At 46.0% G+C, this 19,431-nt stretch overlaps 4 protein-coding genes across 7 annotated transcripts; 2 read left to right on the top strand and 2 right to left on the bottom strand.

Moving 5' to 3' along the window:
* The first annotated feature begins 91 nt into the window (after positions 1-91).
* On the top strand, positions 92-14,035 carry LOC111065032. Of its 4 annotated transcripts, XM_041595612.1 has the most exons (7): positions 92-528; positions 727-1,323; positions 7,746-7,882; positions 7,945-8,433; positions 8,503-8,632; positions 9,238-9,387; positions 11,835-14,035. In XM_041595612.1, exons 2-7 carry the CDS (start codon positions 1,260-1,262, stop codon positions 12,194-12,196), a joined length of 1,332 nt encoding a protein of 443 aa, XP_041451546.1. In that variant the 5' UTR covers positions 92-528; positions 727-1,259; the 3' UTR covers positions 12,197-14,035. The 4 variants fall into 4 exon arrangements, with proteins under 4 accessions (XP_041451546.1, XP_022208673.2, XP_022208674.2 ...); XM_022352981.2 differs by having other exon boundaries at positions 92-1,323; XM_022352982.2 differs by lacking the exon at positions 9,238-9,387 and having other exon boundaries at positions 93-1,323.
* Positions 6,383-7,652, bottom strand: LOC111065202 (putative gustatory receptor 9a). The gene is made up of 2 exons (XM_041595644.1): positions 6,743-7,652; positions 6,383-6,685 (listed from the first exon to the last, which is right to left on the bottom strand). The coding sequence occupies exons 1-2, from the start codon at positions 7,550-7,552 to the stop codon at positions 6,383-6,385; spliced, it is 1,113 nt and encodes a 370-aa protein (XP_041451578.1). The 5' UTR covers positions 7,553-7,652.
* A 242-nt stretch (positions 14,036-14,277) lies between the features above and the next one.
* Positions 14,278-16,025, bottom strand: LOC111065033 (vitellogenin-1). Its single transcript, XM_022352984.2, has 3 exons — positions 15,694-16,025; positions 15,236-15,624; positions 14,278-15,156 (listed from the first exon to the last, which is right to left on the bottom strand). Exons 1-3 carry the CDS (start codon positions 15,914-15,916, stop codon positions 14,458-14,460), a joined length of 1,311 nt encoding a protein of 436 aa, XP_022208676.1. The 5' UTR covers positions 15,917-16,025; the 3' UTR covers positions 14,278-14,457.
* A 1,492-nt stretch (positions 16,026-17,517) lies between these two features.
* On the top strand, positions 17,518-19,178 carry LOC111065031 (vitellogenin-2). Its single transcript, XM_022352980.2, has 2 exons — positions 17,518-17,815; positions 17,891-19,178. Exons 1-2 carry the CDS (start codon positions 17,581-17,583, stop codon positions 18,994-18,996), a joined length of 1,341 nt encoding a protein of 446 aa, XP_022208672.2. The 5' UTR covers positions 17,518-17,580; the 3' UTR covers positions 18,997-19,178.
* Positions 19,179-19,431: the final 253 nt, after the last annotated feature.

The raw sequence follows: 19,431 nt of genomic DNA on the forward strand, positions 1-19,431 counted from the left end.
CGTCTGTCCTCTCTGTTCCGCGCCCGTGAGATGCGACAGACAGCTGTTCAATAGGTGTGTGTGTGCGTGGGATTGGGGGGGAGTGGAGTTCATCTTCTCTCGTACGCCTGCCAAGGTAAAATTACAGTTGAACACAGTTCCAGGCGGCCCCAGAGTTGCACAACCAAAAGCATTCGCATCGGAGTGCGGCATAAGGGGAGGTGGTACCAGCAGGCTATATGCTCTACCTCCCACCCACCCACTCGCACACATTGGCATTGGCGATTGCCGAAGCAAGCGTGTTCAGTTCGCCGAAAAAAAAAAAAAACAAGGAAGGAAGCCGAAAGCCAGGCATGGAGCAGCGGGAGGAAAGAGAAAGTTTCATCCTCTGGGCAAAGCAAACGCGAGCACGATGCTCAGTTTCGCGCAGCAGTTGTGAGCAGTCAAGCAGTCATTCCTTCAATATTTCAATCAAAATCCAAACAAAGTTCGGCGCTGACGGTCGTGTTCTAGCGTATTAACGTATTTATTAACCAACAGACAGAAACAGTTGCTGTATTTTCGTATCTGAGGCTAAGTTTATTATTTTGTTGTCCCTGTATTGTGACCTTTAACTGTAACAAAGAGAACGACCGTCGCGCACCAGAGTGTGACTCCCCGCACTCGCACTTCGATTTGCAACAAATTAAATGTAGTTAAGCAGAGTAATCTAACGTGTGCGTGCTTTTTTTTTTGCCATAAAAATAGAAACGAAGAACAATAGTTTTAGTGCAGAAATCATCTAAAAGTGTGCCAGAACAAAAGAGTGAGGCGGAGCGGCATTGCGGAGGAGTTACGTCAAAAGGAGTCACAGCGGCAACAACAAACCGACCGCCTGGGCACCCAAGACCAGAAACTGTGAAAGAACCAGACTAAGAGGCGAGGAAGGTGGTGAAGGAGAGGAGAGCACAAACTGCCTTTGGCGGCGGCGTCGCCGTTACTTTTCTGTTGTTGTTTCATTTCCGTTACGTTCTCTTGCTTTTTTTTGTGCTCTGTTATTTTCCATTTTTTTTGTTGTTTTTTGTTGTTGTTGTTGTTGGTAAGCCGGCTTTGTCTGAGAGCGGAGGAGTGGAGAGAGCGCCGAGTCCTGCAGAGCGGAGGAGCGGCGGCAGCAGACGGCAGACTGGTGCGTGCAACGATAAAGTAAAGGCAAACGACGGGCGGACAAACGTAACACAGCGGAAACGGGAACGGCACGGTAACGGGAACACCAACGCTTATGTAAAGCGTAATATGGAAGCATGTCGTCCACGTCCAGCTCCGTGCTAACGTTGTCATCGTTCAATCTATTATTTTTCACCCAAGGTAAGGACATACAATATATTTTTATGTAACCCCCCGGCAGGACCCATGTACCATGGCTAGCGGAGCGAAGCGGTGGACCAAGGGAGATTGTGCTCTTGGGGCTCGGTCATTCATTTATCTTTTCATTTCCTTGCTCATAATTAATGTCCATGTGGCCCCCATATCTGGTTCTGGGTTTCGGCTTTAATCGCCTTTCGCTTCCATCCTTCAGACGTGGGGGCCTGTGTGCCTGGGGTATTCGTACTTTCCCGGGGAATGATAATAAATTGATGAAGATTTTGGGTATTAATGAGGAAGAACTTTGCCAGAGACTAAGGAAAAATGTTATTAAAATTGTGGAAATAAAGTAATCGCTGTTGCTGTATATTCCACCGAAAGCTGAGGAAGATCTTTAATGATATCCTATATATCACAGATAACATATATGTATCATCAAAACATTTATTAATGATTCTAAAAATAAAAACTTCCATAAATGTTAGCACTTATTATTCGCAAATAGAGCCAATTTTTATTGGAGTTCCATTTGCAGATTATTATTATTATGCCTGCCAAAGGACCCCTATAGGCTTTTTGATTGCCATTTTAGGGTGTTTCCAATTCGATTAAGGCTTCGGAATTTGCCATTTAATTTGCCGTGGATTTGCCAAGAGTCCAACTACAAGTGGAGCCTCCCAGTCCATCGTGTGTGTAGCCATGTCCACTGCCGCCGTTCTTGCTGGACAATAAATCTCAGTCAAAGTGCCTTAATCCTGGCCTCCCACTTTGGGGCCGTAACCAACCTGATTTGCATGCAAATTGCGTATAAATCCTTGAATCGTTGAAGCCACGTTCCACCATTTCTTGGTATTGTTGCAAGGGCTGCGGACACGGAGTGGGGAATTGGAGGGTGGACGTAGAAGAGATGGCTTCTTGGTTAGTTAACTTGGCCAAACTTTCATTATCTTATGGCGCGCTCTCTCTCTCCCTCTCTCTTGCGACAAAATGTTTGCTTTTAATTAAAGCAAAAGAAAGCGCGAAATTCGGAATTTTTCTTATTTTGTTTAGGGGAAATTGATTTTTTATGGCCAAGACTGGGCTGGAATCAACAATTAGTGGCTTAAAGCGTGGGACTTTTTAATTGGAGGATAACCCAAGGAAACAAAGGCTGCAGGGACTAATCAAATTTCGTTGCACCTTTTTGTTGAACCATTCTGCGGTTTCGACACTCTGCCCTCTGGGCGCTGAGAGCCCAAGTCCCCAAACAAAGGATAACAAATGCAACTATTTTTAGTCACTCTGCCACACACAGACACACCTCAGAGGACCAGAGTGTGGCAGCGTGGCACCAACAGAAGTGTGTGTGTGTGTGTGTGTGGCAGAAGGCCAGAAAAGGGCAAGGGCAAGGTCGAGTCATGGAATACACTTGTCCATAGATGCACGAATCAAAAGAGTTGAGGCCGAATGTATCCTATCGCTTATGGGAAATTTTTAAGGCGATTCCGTGCCAGTCGCACGTGAATGTGGATATACGATCTGGAAAGATCTTCAGACTGTAAAAAGAGGGGTTTGTGTTCCCCTTTTGGGGCTGGCTACACATCGAATGGTGCAGCAAGTGCGGGTGCGGCCTGCTTGGGGCAGGTGTGGGGCACTGTTGACAAAGAGAAGGCGTCGGCATCGGCGACGGCGACGGCTACGGAAACTCTCAATGTCAATGCCAAAAAGAGAAAAGGTTAAGTGTCATTCCACACCCCAGCACCCCAAAACCGCCAAGCCGCAACCCAACCCACACCACCCAACCGAGGAGCGCCCACGTGTCCATGCATCATGTGATTTTTGCATTGATTTTCCACTTGGATACTGGGGATAAGGATGCGGATCGAGTGTGGCTCTGCCACGGAAAATGTATTTTCAATTATTCCCGCCTCATCCTCTGAACACAAACAGCAGAAAGTTCAACAAGTGTGTGCCCGCATGAGGAGGGGGGGAGAGAAACAGCTGCGGTTGAATGCCGACACGATGGAGCCAACTCATTATAGTACTCGCAGGCTTAATCCTTGCCACCAGGACCCAGCCCAGGACGCAAGTTTTTGCAAAACAAATAAACTGCGAAATGAGAATTGACGTGAAACAAGGCACAGTGGATATGGGGAGAGAGTGGCAAATGGAATGGAAGCAATTACACCGAATGCAGAAATGGCTTAAAGCCTTAAAGTTCCTTTAATCTGGAATGGAAATGGGATACTTTTCCACAGAGTGACGTTTGCTGTTGCTGTACAAATGTCCCATAAGCGAAAGGATACGCTGTTGCTGACGCTTTTGTTCCCACTGTGCGGGCTCCATGGTCCACAGCCCAGGGGCTGTGAGGATTAGCTCTTGTCGTGAGCTCTGCACCGCAGTCGAGTCGTGGGGCAAAAATGCAACTAATTATGAATTTTAATTAATTCTGGCATTTTATTTTGTTGCCCCAAGCCCCAAGAGCCCAGCCCGTTGGGGCAATAATAATAAAGTGAGTTCTGGGGAATTGCACAGGAAAATTCTTTGGACGGCTTTTCTATTTTGTTGCCTGTGAAACTTTTGACATTGAAGCCACTTTTTTCACTGGACACGAACAAAAATAAAAATAAAATAAAATAAAATAAAAAGAGAGAGGAAAAGTATTAACATTGAGTGACTCTTTTTGTTGTCGCTTGAGTTTCGCTTCCTTCCACTCGAGTGGTCTTCTGTGGGGCATGGCACGAACGTTTCCTCGACGGAATGTTTCCTTCAACCCAAGAATTTCAATGGTAAATGTTTGATTGAAGAAATATTTAGAGGCTAAGGCTCTCTGTTGTTCATCCAAAGGGTAATATTGGATGCTGGATTTATTGTACATTTATTTTCATTGGTATTTCAATTTGCATTGCACATCTTCCCCTCTTTTCGTGCATTTGTTTGAGTGTGTTTTTCATGGTCTTTGGAATTGGAATTGAATGTTCTCTCTGGATGAAAATTGCATTTCCCAAATGCCATTTGTTGTTCCACATTCGCCCCCACCTAAACCCAAACCCAAACCCATCGATGCATCGGTGGACGACGAGTCCAGCAAATGGTTCTAAGACAAATGCATTATTAAACGCCATAAAAATGTCAGGGCCCTCTCTCTGTTTATATTATATTTTTTACATAGAGTCGCACTCCTCCCCTACATGCCCCTACCATATATCCGCAAATGTGTAGACGCTTGCTGGTGGGGTTTTTGGGTCGCTTGTGGCTGACACACGACAAATGCGACAACGAATCAACGTGGGGCGTTCTAGGGGGACTCATAAATATTGCAAACAATTTCAACTCAAAATTGACAAAACCATGCCACAGGGTAGCACTCTGGGTACATGAGTACTTGCAGTAAGAGTTCTACCCATGAATCGAAGGGTAAATTGATGCTATGATTTGATTTTGGATGGGAAAATATTCCGAAAACATTGATTAAGGCCCAAAAAATTGATTAAAGCTCGAATTGAATTGCGTTTGAAGTGCTCTTGATTCGTGTGTGTGCTGCAAGCAACAGTCAAAGTTCCCCACTCTAAAGTTGTATAATTTTCGAGAGGGCTACTCACATGGGGGCCACTATGCCGGAAAAACTATGCGTGTAAGCACTTGAAAAGTTTTCGCAGCAGCTGGCAAAGTTTTTGCCTTGAAGACCTATTGGATTCGATCTCCCAGCAGGGTCCTATTTCAGGGATGCCTTAATGCTTGTTGTCCCGAAAGGTGGATATGTCCACCAGCAAATGTTGCTCCCTAAGCTCCTCTGGCGGCTGGCAGGCTTGCAGCACCTTAATTATTCAAGAGCTGAAAAGAAAGGCAGCATCCCCTAAAGCAAATGGAATGGATAGAGAGGGAGCTGGACTATGGCTTTCATTTGGGGCATACGAATTAAATGGCAGTCTGTTTTCCCTGAAGTGTTTTCGGCACTCTGCACTTTCACGTACAAATCAAAAATAAAACAGTGAGAACTCATATTAAAATCATACTTATTTTTAGTAATTTTGCAATGAAAATATGTGTGTAACCTTCAGTGCTCGTGCCAGTTGCTTCTGTTCTTGCATTCATCCATAATTTTGATAAGCGATTGGCCAAAAGTTTGCGCTTTTCGGCCCGGAAGTGGGGGCCCAGAGCCCACCACTTCAAGGGGGGCAGGATGAGAATGATGTAAGGCTGTCTCTGCCTCTGTTTATCCCCATCCGTTCGTCCATCCATATCCATGTGCTGACGTCAGTTAATTGATTTGAAACACGGAATACCCTCCGGCCCCACCCCCACCCAATCGAATGAAGTCTGAGGCAGGATGTGTCCGACATTCGTCCGTTCAGTGAGTTACCCACTCACTCATTCAATCACTGGCTTGTTCAATCACTCACTCGTTCAGTCACTGGGCTCATTCAGTGGCTGGCTGGCTGGCTGTCCATCAATTAGCTCCTCCATTGTCTGCGGTGACGCATTTTTGGCCATATTAGTTTCGGTTTAGGCATTGATTTTGCCATAAAGTAGACGCCAAATGAAAAGCAAGAAAGGATATATTCGATATTGGAATGTAATATGATAGATTCAAAATCGATATCGAAAGATGCACAAATTTGAGAATTAATCGATAATTATCGATTGGGAGGGATCGATACGATACTTGCTGCAGTCACAGCATGAACATCGTAATCGGAATGATAAAAAAAAGTAAAGGAAAGTAAAAAGGAATCATTTAGCTGCCAAAGAAATCATCGCTTAAATAAAACCTTGGGAAAGCCTATGGAAAACAGTTGCTGCTTTTGATGCAAAGTAAAGCACTCTCCTGCAAGGATATGTAGGGTGATGGGGAGGGGGGCATGGCAAGTGGACGGGCTTCGTCGCTTCGTGCTGTGTTGTATGCGTGCTTTTTGTATGCCGCCTTCTGACCTTCGCGCATCGCATGTCGTGGCAACATTTTCTGCAACAACCAGAAATTGAAGAGTTCCCTCTGTGACACCCACCCCACCACCAAAGAAAATCATGTTCGAGTTGTTTTCCTTTTGCCCCATTTTCCTTGTTCGCTTCATGATTTATTCACTCAATGAATGAGGGACACAAATTGCAGAAATATGACCAGTACCTCCAATATAAAGAAGAACATCTGCAACGAGAGACGAGACGAGACACGAGAGAGAGAGGAGAGGAGTTCATTTGAGTGCCTTTTATTTGTGCCCGTTGCGTGTCCTACCGCCGCCAGAGTTTGCAGATTCAGATGGTAGATGCCACAGACATTGAACTGCAGGGCATCCTGCATGATTTGCAAGGCGAACTCCTCGATTTGGCAGCGCTCCTGGGACGTACTGCCGCGCCTTTCGCTCAGCTGCTGTCGCAGTATTTTCGACTGTAACGAAGAATCCTCTATCTGTATTCCGTTGGAGATCGATCGGAGGACACTTACCCCGGCCACAAAGCGATCACAGGCGGCGCACACTGTCCAGATTTTTACGAGAGTGGGCACCACAATGTAGACGGCCTGCCAGAAGACCATCCATGTGGCAGGCGCCGCCTCCATATGCTCCACCATGAAGTAAACATTGCAGCCGATGAGGAAGTCGCCCAGAACGAGCACATTCAGCAGCAGCAGCGACGGGCCATAGAGCTGCGACAGAGATCGGCACAACTGCGCCAGGTGGGCATACGAGGAGCGCAGCTGCTGGTAGTCGTCCGGAGAGCAAGCGATCAGCTGGCGCTGCAGTTGCTCCAGCTGGGCCTGGAGGCGGCCGACCAGCAGGAACATCTGCAAATAGCGGGCGCGCACCCCCTGGGAGCTGAAGACATAGCGCAGGTTCTCAAGAATCTGTCCGCTGCTCAAGGCATCGCTGAAGCAAATCGTCAGGGCGTACACAACCATCAGCAGTTCGAGGGCCACCAGTCGATAGATGGCCGCGGTGGCATGCGTTGGTGGCAGCTTTTGCAAGAGGCGACGCTCCCGCTGGCATCCGAGCAGCGCAAAGAGGGCGATCAGTGCATGGACCAGCTTGTAGAACATATTCACCGCCTGAATGGCCTTGGGAAAGAAGAGCGCTCGATCGACCATTGGCTCCTCGCCATTGCCATAGTTCCTCATCTGTACCAGCAGATCAACGATCACCAGCACCAGGTAGAGGCTGCTCAGCAGGCGACCCACACGACGACTGGAGTAGCTGCATCGCAGGCCAAGCAGCTGAAAGTATCCGCCCAGACAGCGCTCTAGCCAGTCGGCGGACATCGCAACGGGCACTGCAGTGAGTTCCCTGAAGCGTGGCTTCGTCTCTCGTGTCTATCAAAGGCAATTAATCCAAGTGGCGGGCGGGCAGATCTAAGATCTATCTTAGATATGGGTGGGCGAGCGCTTGAACCGAGTTCACTTCACCTCCGATTGTCCTCTATGCTGTTCCCTGTTTTTCTCGTTTGTTTTGCAGTGCTCACGGTGCTCAGCTCCACGATTAAATACAACGAATACGCAACGGACAAGGGCGGCAATGTCAGCATACCCTGCATCGCCCAGGGCAACATCATGTGGGTGAAAGAACATGGCAGCAACAGCACAATAGTCCAGGTAACACCCCTCCCAACAAATGCAGAATCCACTTGCAGAATGTACTCCTTTTTTTTCCTCAGACGGGTCGCCTCTTGGTGCTGCGAAATGTGAGCACATCGGATGCTGGCATTTATGTGTGCTTTGCCACAACCACAACGACAAGAGCAACAGCCACAAGCCCAGCGACAACTACCTCACCGCGACTGGAGAATGAGGAGGAGGAGCAGCAGCAGCTGCCAGAGGAGGAAACCGCAGCCGCAGCCGCAACCACAACACAACCCAAAGAGCAGCAGCAGGAGGAGGTGGAGGAGGAGCTGAAGTATCAGGCATACCAGCGCACAAAGCTCACGGTACGCACTGTGCCCGGCCCCGTGACGCAGCTGTACTTCAAGGCATCCACCATACTGGGCTTTCTCATCTGGCGCTTCAACAAAACGCAGTCGGGCGGCTATCCCGTGCGCAGCTTCACGGCCGAATACCGCAATGTCTCGTACAGCCAGCCGCCGGCAAATGCCAGCTTCGAGCACGCCTGGATCCGCATGGATCCCATCAATATAGCATTCAATGTGGTCAGTATTTTGTGTGGTGCCCATCATTTAATCACAACAAATACCAAAGTAAAAATTCCATTGATTCAGCGTCAAATGGAGGTGTATCGTTTGGCGCCAAACACCACCTATGAGTTCCGGATATGGGCCAACAATGAGCTGGGCAGCGGCGTGGTGGTAACCACCAATGTCACCACCCTGCCAGAGACCAAGGAAGAGGGTGAGTACTCTCAGTGGAGGTCCACATACATCCAACTCACAAACAACTCTCAAACGATAGTTAGGCGATCTGTATCTTAGGATAGGCATTATCCATCATAGGATAGGCTATCTATCATAGGTTCTAGGGTCTGATTGTACCTTTCTTTTTGTTTTGTTTTTTCTGTTGGATAATCTTTCCATAATCCATATCTACTCTACTACTAACTTTTTTCAATGTGTAAACTGTACTTGGATTTTTTTGTTCTGTTGTTGTTGTCGGTATTTGGATGCGGCCAGAGTTGCCACCAGCAGCCACTAGTTGCAGCCCTGGTTGCCATCGCCCCGCAACTCTAGTGTTATCGTGTATTATCGATTGACTTAACCTTAAATTGTAATCGTAAACGTAAACGTAATCGTTATCGTATAGATCATTGTTTTAGTATATGTATATTTTGTAATTATTTTTGTTGTCCATCAATGTATCTTTTTTTTCTCTCTCTCCCCCCCACTCTCACTCTCTCACTCTGTCTCCCTTTCGGGAGTGCTCGATGTGTGTGTGTGTGTCTCTCTCTCTCTATATATCTCTCTTTCTCTCTATATATATCTCTCTTGCTGCGCGTTCAGATCTCATACGCCTTATTAAACCCGACCTAGACAATTTTGATCCACGCATTTGGATAGTGGCCGTCAGTATAGTGCTCGGAACACTTGTGATATTAGCCATTGGACTCTGCATTGTGCTCTCCAAGGAGTGCTACCAAGCATCGCAAATGGGTACAGACTAAGTCGAATTAACTCACAAAAAAAAACCAAAAAAATCAAATAACAACTCCAAAAAAAACTCCAACCAAACAAACAATCAAAATTAATCAAAATCCAAAAAAGATTTCACGTTTTGTGTGTGGCTTGCCAGTGCTGTGCAGCGAATGCCTGTTACCGTTCCTGTGTTCCTGTCTTTTGTGTCTGCCAGTGTTGGGCAATGCAATCTACTAGAACCATTTTTTTTTTATTTAATTTTTCTTGAGTTTTAGCAAAGATTCTAGAACCACATAGATGATGTGTCACAGATGAGAATGGATGCGCCATCTAAGTGTTCTATAATGTTTGGGTTGCTTAGCTAGCTCTTGAGTTCAGTTATGTACGTGTCTCCCTTTTGTTTACTTTCACGCATTGTTGTTCTCATTGCTTTGGCCATTGCTACATACATTTATTGCTATTGCTATTTGCTGTTATTGTTGTTGCTATTGTTATTGTTGATATTGTTGCAATTGTTGCAATTGTTGTTCGATGTTCCATTCAGTTATCATTTGCGTGTTGTATGAGTGTCTATCTACAATAATCGAAACTTACTCGTATGTATGCCTGGTAACGGCCCCCGAAACAATTGTTTGCTTTATTGTCGATTGTTGTTTATTAGCTATAAGTCATGATATGTATATAGCTTTAGTACCAATGCCCGCCCCCTATATAATCTGTAAATACAAATACCAAATACCGTAGTATGCTATCCACATACTATACAATACGTTCGTTCGTATATAAAGATTTTTCCATCAGTTAAATTCCATTCATTTTAAGTTTAGAGGTCTGCCATGAAGTGCACTAAAATAACGAACCAGTGTTAAAAATTAATGAGTAAACAAATGAGTGTTGTGAATCCCTCACTCAGACTCCTAATTTGAATGTTTTTCCCTTTTGAGGGACTTTGCTCAACGTAGATTCTGCGCTTAGTGGAAATTCCTTAAAATTTATTCTTTTTGTTATACCACTAAATGCATCTATTGTATGAAAATAGTTTTACTTAAAATAGAGCTCTGATATATTAATAGTAGATTACCTTTACAGCAACACCATGCTCCCATTTCGGTGTTGCGCGTAATGCGGCAGCACCTCTCAGTCGGTGTTGTTTTTTATTCCCCAATAAAAACTGATCTTTCAAGCAGTTTTCCCCATATACTACCATATATGTAGTTAGCTGAATCAATATTCCAGACAGTAGAAAAATAAAACTAGCTCAATAATTCATCCCGATTCATTCAAAATGATATCATTGAACAAATCTTTATATATGAAACTGAGATATTCCGTACCCTGGTATAACCTTAAGCCAACAAAAGTGCGATTTTACCCTTAAATCATAAAAACAAAAAACAAAGAAAAACAAAATAAATAAATAAAAGAATTGCAATCGTAGACCAAAAGAAATCAAAGCTTTAAGCACTTTAACTGTGATAGCCAGCGCACTTGTAGCAAGCAATCGATCAAACAAATAAAAAGAGACCGAACAACTCTGAACACTCTTTTGAAGTTTTAAACAACGGCTAGAAAGGGATAACCAAAGATATACTCGCTAAATAAAAGAAAACTAGTAAACTATTGCTTAATTAATATTGTAATATGCCTAGAAAAAAAACAAAAATATGAAATATATAATCAAAAACCGCTTTATCAATGTTGTAACCGTTTATGTAATTTACTGAATATATTATTATGTTATTTGCATTTAAAAACCAAGCACGAACATTAAGCGTTTTAATGGAAAATGAAAAAAAACAAAAACACAAAAAACCACCAAAAAGAATGTATAAATGTTTTGTTGAGTGTTTATGATATATGTTCGTTACACACACACACACAGAGTACACGCCATAGAAACTGCACACAAACACACACACAAATATAGACACTGGATACCCTACTATACAGATACTATATACAATATATACCTACAATATACTATAGTCAAAAGTCACAGCTGCTGTCACACGATGGGCATTCCACTCAATGGGTGTACGTTGTTCTCGTGCTTCAATGCTCTCCCACGTTAGGAGGGAATGCCCATGGTGTAACCTAGAGCTTCAAGCTTATTCCTCGAGCTTTAACTTTTGTTTAACTGTTGCACACAACACACACACATATATACTCGTACCCACAACCACAATCACACACAAAAACAAAATAACTACACGCTAAAACAAAACTGCCTTAAAAAAAGAATCCCCTTAAAAACAAAAACAAAAAATATATGCATAAAAAAAAGCAGAGGTAAAGTACAGAACAATTATCATAAATTTGTCTAATAAATGTATTTGTTCTCTCTCTCTCTCTCTCTCTTTCTCTTTCTATATCTCTGTCTATCTCTATATATTGATATATACAAAAATATATATTCTTCATGATTCTTCTTGAACCCTTCTGCTGTTGTGGCTTGAACTGGGAAGAACTGCAAGATGGTTGGGATAGCATTGAGCTTATACCGAATATAATACTTAATCCCGGTTTCAGCGAATCGGATGGCGGCGGTGCTGCTGGTGGGAACGATGAGAACGATGCCGAAGCGGAAGCGGCTGCCGAAGCGGAGGAGGAGGCACGAGTGCGATTTACACGCACCATTATCTTTGGCCAGAAGCCACGACCCAGTCGCCTGCATCCCGTTGGCCATCCGCAACATCGTCCGCCGCCACCAATGGTGGTCTTTGATGATGATGACGATGACGATGAGGAGGATCACGAGCCCACAATGGAGAGATTTAAGCGCAAAGTTTCGGTATTTTTTACAGGTCCCACCATCAAGCGTATTTGAGAGTACAAACACTTACCACATAGGTTGTTGCCACATTGCGGTTTGATCTCGGATTGTTATTAGAGCTTACCACACTAGTTACAGTTAACGGGTGCATACAGTTTGATTTCATTTCGGTTTCCTCCGTGCTTCAGAGACGAGCTAAGCGCTTTCCAATATCTGATTTGGTTTGCTTTTCCGAATCACCACACACGACACACACCACACCACACCACAACACGCCACAAATATCTAGAATATATACACTAACTTAACTATAACTATAACTAAACTAAACTAAACTATACTAAAGAAAACAAGTATATTGCTGTGATACCAAATTCAATTGAACGGAAATTGTAAGGATTTACCAATAACGAACGTATAATTATTCATGAATTTGCTGAAGCTACCAACAAACAAAAAACAGTTTTCAATTTCTGCCTAGTTAAATGCCATCACAGCCATCTTTTCAATTTATATAGAGAACAAACAAAAACAAAAAAAAGCCAACCAAAGTTTTGCTTTAAGCTCCTAACTATTCCTTTGGCTGAGATCCGTTTCTGCTCAGTTCTTGGGTTCCACGATTCTGAGATCTCAGATCTCGGATTCCCAACCCGATTGCATGGCAGAACGGTTCTCTCGTAGTCGTAACCAGACTTGACTGTACCACTCGACTATATAGGCTTTCCGACTCTGACTCGTTGTTGTTAGTTTTTTTCGTTGTTAGTTTTTTCGTTGATTTGTTTTGTTTTGTTGTTCGAATGATTCAACAAACTGTGAAACAATTTTATAATTGAGCAAATATTTTGCACTGTAGAGCGCACCAAATGATAATCGATTCTAATTATCGATTGTCGATATATTCGATATACATACAAGTTTGATAAACATTTTGAAATAAATGGCAAAATGCCACGTGCTTTAGTTTTCGGCCTCACAAGCTACTGTAATTCAATTGAATAAAAGATATTATGATAAATCCAATGAATAAACTAAACCCAATATATACATACCTAGCTATAGAATTATTAAACATGCTATTGTAGCTGGGAAAATAATTAAATTAAATTAAATATATTCGTTTCCCAGGGGGCAAAAAAAAAACCCAAAAAAGAAAAGCTGCTTCCACACACACAGTAAACTCTAACCACAGAAATGGAGAGGAAAAAAAACAATGAAATTGTTCTAAAATACATATAAAATCAAAATGAATTGTTAAACAAGCGATTAAATAGTGTATATACCGATATGAAAATATACCATACATATATAGCGAAATATATACACATATGTATATTTATAATGGGGGAACATGTACATGTATATAGAGGTTTTTGGGGTGGGCTAAATCTTAAGAAAGACTGTAGCTAACATTTAAGACACTTTGGCCTGCGCTTTTACGAAATGTTTTTGAAGGCGGGCCGCCGCTGCCTTGGCCCGAACATACTCGTATGTATTTTCGTTTTGCATTGATCTGCTAGAGCTACCAAACAAATAAAACTACAACAAAAAAAGATAAGAAAAGAAAACCTATTAGAAATAATATTTCTAACAATTCGGAATGTGCACTTAACTAAAAGAACTAACTAAAACTAAAGCTAAAACTAAAGCTAAAACTAAAACAAAACCAAACTCAAGCAAAATAAATAGCATAAGTTCATGGCTACGCTCTGATCCTAACTCTTGGCTGTATTTCTAGTTGTTATTATTGCTTCAGGGTTGAGCATCATATGGCATATTGTTAGCCCACAGAAAACCCCTAATTCCTAATCCCTAAACCACGCCTGAGATCTTCTTTTGTAAGCCAAGGCAATGCAATCGATGGAGCTGCACAACACCCGGACACCCCGACACCTGGACACCTGGACACCACGACACCCAACACCCTACACTCAACACCTGACACCCCACACACAGACAACAAATGAAATAAATCTAAGTTTACAGAAACCAATCCATGGGGAACATTGCTTAGTGTTTTCTTTTTGTAAGTGGGAAAGGCCTAAGGCCCAAGCGTGGCGCTTTCTTTTGGAGTGCAATCCCCGACTCGAGATCTGCTCAAAGCTATTCCCTTGAGGCACATTGCATAGATGTTCAGATACGTTTTAAGCTCCTTGTCAAAAGGAGTCTTTAGCGTTTATTTGCGATTTGAATTTTGTTTGCGAGTGGCTCGTTAAATGCGTTGAGAAAAATGCCAATTATGGGTTTTAGCTTAGTGTCTAGAGAATGCTAAAAAGGAAGTCCATCCGTTTGTCCATCCATTGGGGGGGCGTATCACTTTAGTCGTAGTCCTTGTTGTCGTTCTTCCACGCTTGGTGCACCCCATGGTAGCTGCTCTGCTTCTGGGCGGGCGCGTTGCGGCCGAAGGGGCTCTTGGCGTTCACCTGCAGGATGTAGTCACCCTCGATGTCGTGGGCAGCATCGATGCCCATGTAGGCGCGCTTGCCGAATCCATCGTTCTGCTTGTACTGCTGCAGGGAGTTGGCCGGCACGGCGGGGAAGCTGCGCTCATTTCCCGGGCGGACAGACTCGGCGAAGTAGCGGGTGGCGCGCATGGTGGCCTCGATCACGTTCTCGGCTCCGGGCACTCCGGCGGCGGGTCCATTGGGATAGAAGTCGGCATCGGCGCTGCGCACGCGTGTGCCCATGCCATAGACGGAGGTGTGGATGGCATCGACGAACTCAGCGTCGCCGCGGGCCAGGCCGGTGAGGGTGTGACGGGTCTTGGCCACAATCTTGGAGGGATCCAGACCGGTGACGCGACGCAGCTTGTGTCCGGTGAGGCGGGTGAATTCCTGGGCACTGGCGCCAGCAACATGGGCACCCACACCCTGGCCGATCAGATGGATGGTGTCGAAGGGCATGTCGCATTCGCTGACCAGCTGGACGATCCACTTGCCAATCTTGGCGCCGGTCTTCTCAATGTCCAGCATGGCATAGCGCTTGTAGTTGGTCAGAGTTGCGCCCAAGTCAATCACCTAAAACGATGACAGAGTGGATGATGATTAGTGGACGGGCACGGGCACTGGCGATATGGGGGGGGGGGGGCTAACGTACAATGATGTCACCGCTTTGGGTCTTGGCATTCTTGGACTCCTCGCTGGAGTTCTCCTCGCTGGATGTGCGCTGTCCCTTCTTCTCGTTGCTGTCGTCGTAGTCGCGTCCGTTTCCGTGCTGGCGCTGCTGCTGCAGGTTGTAGCGCTGCATGTAGGCCTGGACCAGCTTGCGGTTGGCCTTCTTCACCGTCTCCGTGGTGGAGGGCAGGCCAGTAACGATGATGGTCACCTCGTCGTCGCCAAAGTTCTGCTTCTGCTTCAGGCGCTGGATCATCTCGCTCAGGGGCGCCACGATCTTCTCGCCGTTGCGCTTGGGCACATAAACTTGAATGTTGCTGGCGCTGGGCACAAAGTTGGGCTCCACATTGTGGTTGATCTGCGAGAGATGGTCTGCGAGCAGCAAACAAAAAATTCATTTTAATTCCCAAATCAAAAATAAGGGTAACTTAATGTACTTACAGATCTGCTGCAGGAGCTCGGCTCCCTTCTCCAGGGACATGTTCTCCAGTTGCTCGACGGTCAGGTCATCGGCAGCGGGAATGGCCTCCAGAGCGGAGGCGGACAGCCACTGCGACGGCTTGAGGGCCTGGCTGACAGAGTTGTCCATATGGCTGCTGCCCGGCTTGGCCATAACGGCGACGGCCAGGAGGGCCAGCATGCTGAGCACTCTCATGGGATTCATGGTAGTGCTGTGGGTGTGGGTGTTGGGTGTCCGGGTATAGAGCGCCTTTTCGACTTCGACTACGACTTCAACACTTAAGCTGCAAGCCGATGAGTGGAACTGTCCTACCGTTGCCCGGCCATCCGTTTATATAGCCATCGGTTTCTGCTTATCAATCGAATTGATAATACATATATTCATATTTTCGTATTGCATTTTCCATTTCCATTTCCAATTTTGCACCTTTCTGCCGCGTCAGGCATTTCGCTGCATTTCGCTGCAGTGCAGTGCTCCGCTCTGATTGGGGTTTCTGCAGCGTAAGGGATTGTCAATCATGGGAACAAACTGATGATTAAACGACTACGAATATATGTACGCATATGGGCTATAGGGCTATAGGCTATAGCTACTGATGACTTAGCACCTGACGATGATAGTGCAGGCGGTTGCCATAATTAATCATATATTTTAATTTGTAATTACATTGTAGCCCCCAACTGATTGTGAATCCTAAGGGCATTCCATATACTTATTCTACTCCCAAGTCCATTTTTGGGCGTATGATCTGTGCATGCATCTCCCTCATTTATCCCTCATCTCTGGTTTGCCTTTGAATTGTCAATATTGAATATTTTGGGGGACAAATCAAATGCAGATTTATCGCGCAGAATGGACAAGAGGCTATGGCAGTTAGATGCAGAATAGATAGATGGCATTCCAAAGGTTACAATGAGAGAGAAAAATCGCACTTCAGGGGCAGAGCTGCTCAAGGTTAAGGGAGGGCAAGCTGTTCCCACTCAGAACTCTAAGAATTCATTCATGAACTATCCGTGCATTCTCTTTGATACTAAAGTCTTTGCCTCAAGCGCATACGGAAGGGAATATATGAAAGGGAATTGCATCTACCTTGATGCTGATGTGAGGCAGAACTTCATTTGGATTGAGCTTGGAGAGCTGCCATTCCCAATGGGTTTCGGTCTTTTATCTTAAAGGAACCAATTCGGGAGAGTTGCAGAACCGAGGGAATGCTCTGCATGTGGCTTGGCATCTCTTTTTTGATCGCCCATGGTACATCTTTTGGGCACCAGCAAGTCCATCATTAGTTTCATGAATCTAAGTGCTGAAAATATACAATCTTTCTGTTATATGTTGCTCAGAGCATGGCTGCAACATTCTATCAATCTGTGAGGGTCGTTCAACCCGATCGATCATGAGATTATCTCATGCACTTTCCCCCCCCCCATATGAAACCCGATCGACAACCGCTGCATCGCGGCTACTGTTACGTAAGTTTCCCATGAAGTTGCCCAATTTTCGAGTAGAGCAGAAAGTGGCAGAGAGAGAGACACAAGCCGCATCATCATCAAGAATCAAGCCCGACGGACTGCTGACGCCGCACAGACTGATAAAGCGGAAAATATATAAAAATATATACAAATATATATGTGGAAAAATACTCGAAAAACAAAAAAAAAGAAAATTGCACAAATCGGTTCTAGAATTTCTGCTGATCCGCTCAATCGATCGATCGATCGCTGCTTCCGTTAGGTGCCGTGGCACGTGTGATCCATGAATGACGAGCTTCGCTTCCCCCTTTCTGATGGGCTATAAAAGCCAAACGAGCCGCTGGAGAATTATGCAGTACAGCTTGGTACATCATCCCATCCGAGTCTCTACCGATCACAATGAATCCTCTGCGCACTCTCTGCCTGATGGCCTGCCTGGTGGCAGCGTCGATGGCCAACTCGAACACGGGCTCCTCCTCCAGCCGCCGCTCCAACTCGCTGAGCAACATCGATGAGCCCAGCAACTGGGTGAGTCCTCGTGAGATCGAGGAGCTGCCCTCGCTGAAGCAGGTGAACCTTCGCAAGCTGCAGGAGATGAGCCTCGAGGAGGGTGCCACTCTCTTGGACAAGCTCTGTAAGTAGTCAATCCCCCACGTATCCGTTCCCAATCCCCCTGCTTACTTGCGTTTCCCGCCCCTGCCTGCTGTAGATCATCTTTCCCAGTTCAACAGCGTGTTCAAGCCCGACTACACCCCGGAGCCCAGCCAGATCAAGGGCTTCATTGTGGGCGAGCGCGGCCAGAAGGTCGAGTTCAACCTGAACAATCTCGTCCAGACTGTGAAGCGCCAGCCCAACTTTGGCGACGATGAGGTGACCATTTTCATCCAGGGCCTGCCCCAGAGCTCGTCGCAGGTGCGCAAGGCCACCAGCAAGCTGGTGAGGGCCTACCAGCAGCGGTACAACCTCCAGCCCTATCCCGGCCAGCAGTCGAGCAGCGAGGAGAAGCAGAAGTCCAGCAGCGAGGAGGAGCAGCAGCAGGGCCGCAAGCAGGGCCAGGAGCAGGACGACACCAAGACCGGAGACCTGATCGTGATCAATCTGGGCGATGCCATCGAGGACTTTGAGCAGTTCGCCACCCTCAATGTGGAGCGTCTCGGCCAGCTGATCGGCAACCGCCTCGTGGAGCTGACCAACGCCGTCAATGTGCCCCAGGAGATCATCCATCTGATTGGCCAGGGACCCGCTGCCCATGTTGCCGGCATCGCCGGTCGCCAGTTCACCCGCCAGACCGGACACAAGCTGCGCCGCATCACCGGCCTGGACCCCGCCAAGATCTACGGCAAGCCCGAGGAGAAGCTCACCGGCCTGGCCCGTGGCGATGCCGACTTTGTCGATGCCATCCACACCTCCGCCCACGGCATGGGCACCCCCGCCCGTCTGGCCAATGTCGACTTCTACCCCAACGGACCATCGGCCGGTGTGCCCGGCGCCGACAACGTCGTGGAGGCCTCCATGCGCGCCACCCGCTACTTCGCCGAGTCCGTCCGCCCTGGCAACGAGCGCAACTTCCCCGCCGTCGCCGCCAGCTCCTACAAGGAGTACAAGCAGAACAATGGCTATGGCAAGCGCGCCTACATGGGCATCGCCACCGACTACGATGTCCAGGGTGACTACATGCTCCAGGTGAACTCCAAGAGCCCCTTCGGCCGCAGCACTCCCGCCCAGACCCAGAGCGGCTACCATGCCGTCCATGAGGCCTGGAGGCAGTCCAGCCAGGGACAGAGCCAGAGCCAGCGCCAGGGACTCCGCCAATAGAGACATGGGTATTGTACTCCCAAAATACATCCAATCCGGTGACTAGTTGGCACCGGATCGCACAACCCTCATGCGAACGAACCCCCACACACCATCCATCAGAGCATGCAATTTCCTTCCTCATCGAATCCCTAGATTACGCTTCGTTTTTTACTAAACAATAAAAAATCATTGCACTTTTATATGAAACTATATTTTGTCTACTATTGGGAGATCTATTGAACACCTTTTTGGGAATTATCTTACAGCAAACTAGAGCAAACTAATATTTATTTATTTATTTGAAAATTCTCCCTGTAGATCCGTCTTTTTTCTTTACCTAGCGAGAAGAAATATTGCAATACCTTTCAGCAGTTTGGCGCTAAAGTTCTGCGAGTTTCATAATTTCCATGGGCATTTAAGTACCCATAGGCCCTTGATGAGTTTTTAAGCATT

Source organism: Drosophila obscura, unplaced genomic scaffold, assembly GCF_018151105.1.
Source record: "Drosophila obscura isolate BZ-5 IFL unplaced genomic scaffold, ASM1815110v1 contig_73, whole genome shotgun sequence".
NCBI lineage: Eukaryota > Metazoa > Arthropoda > Insecta > Diptera > Drosophilidae > Drosophila > Drosophila obscura.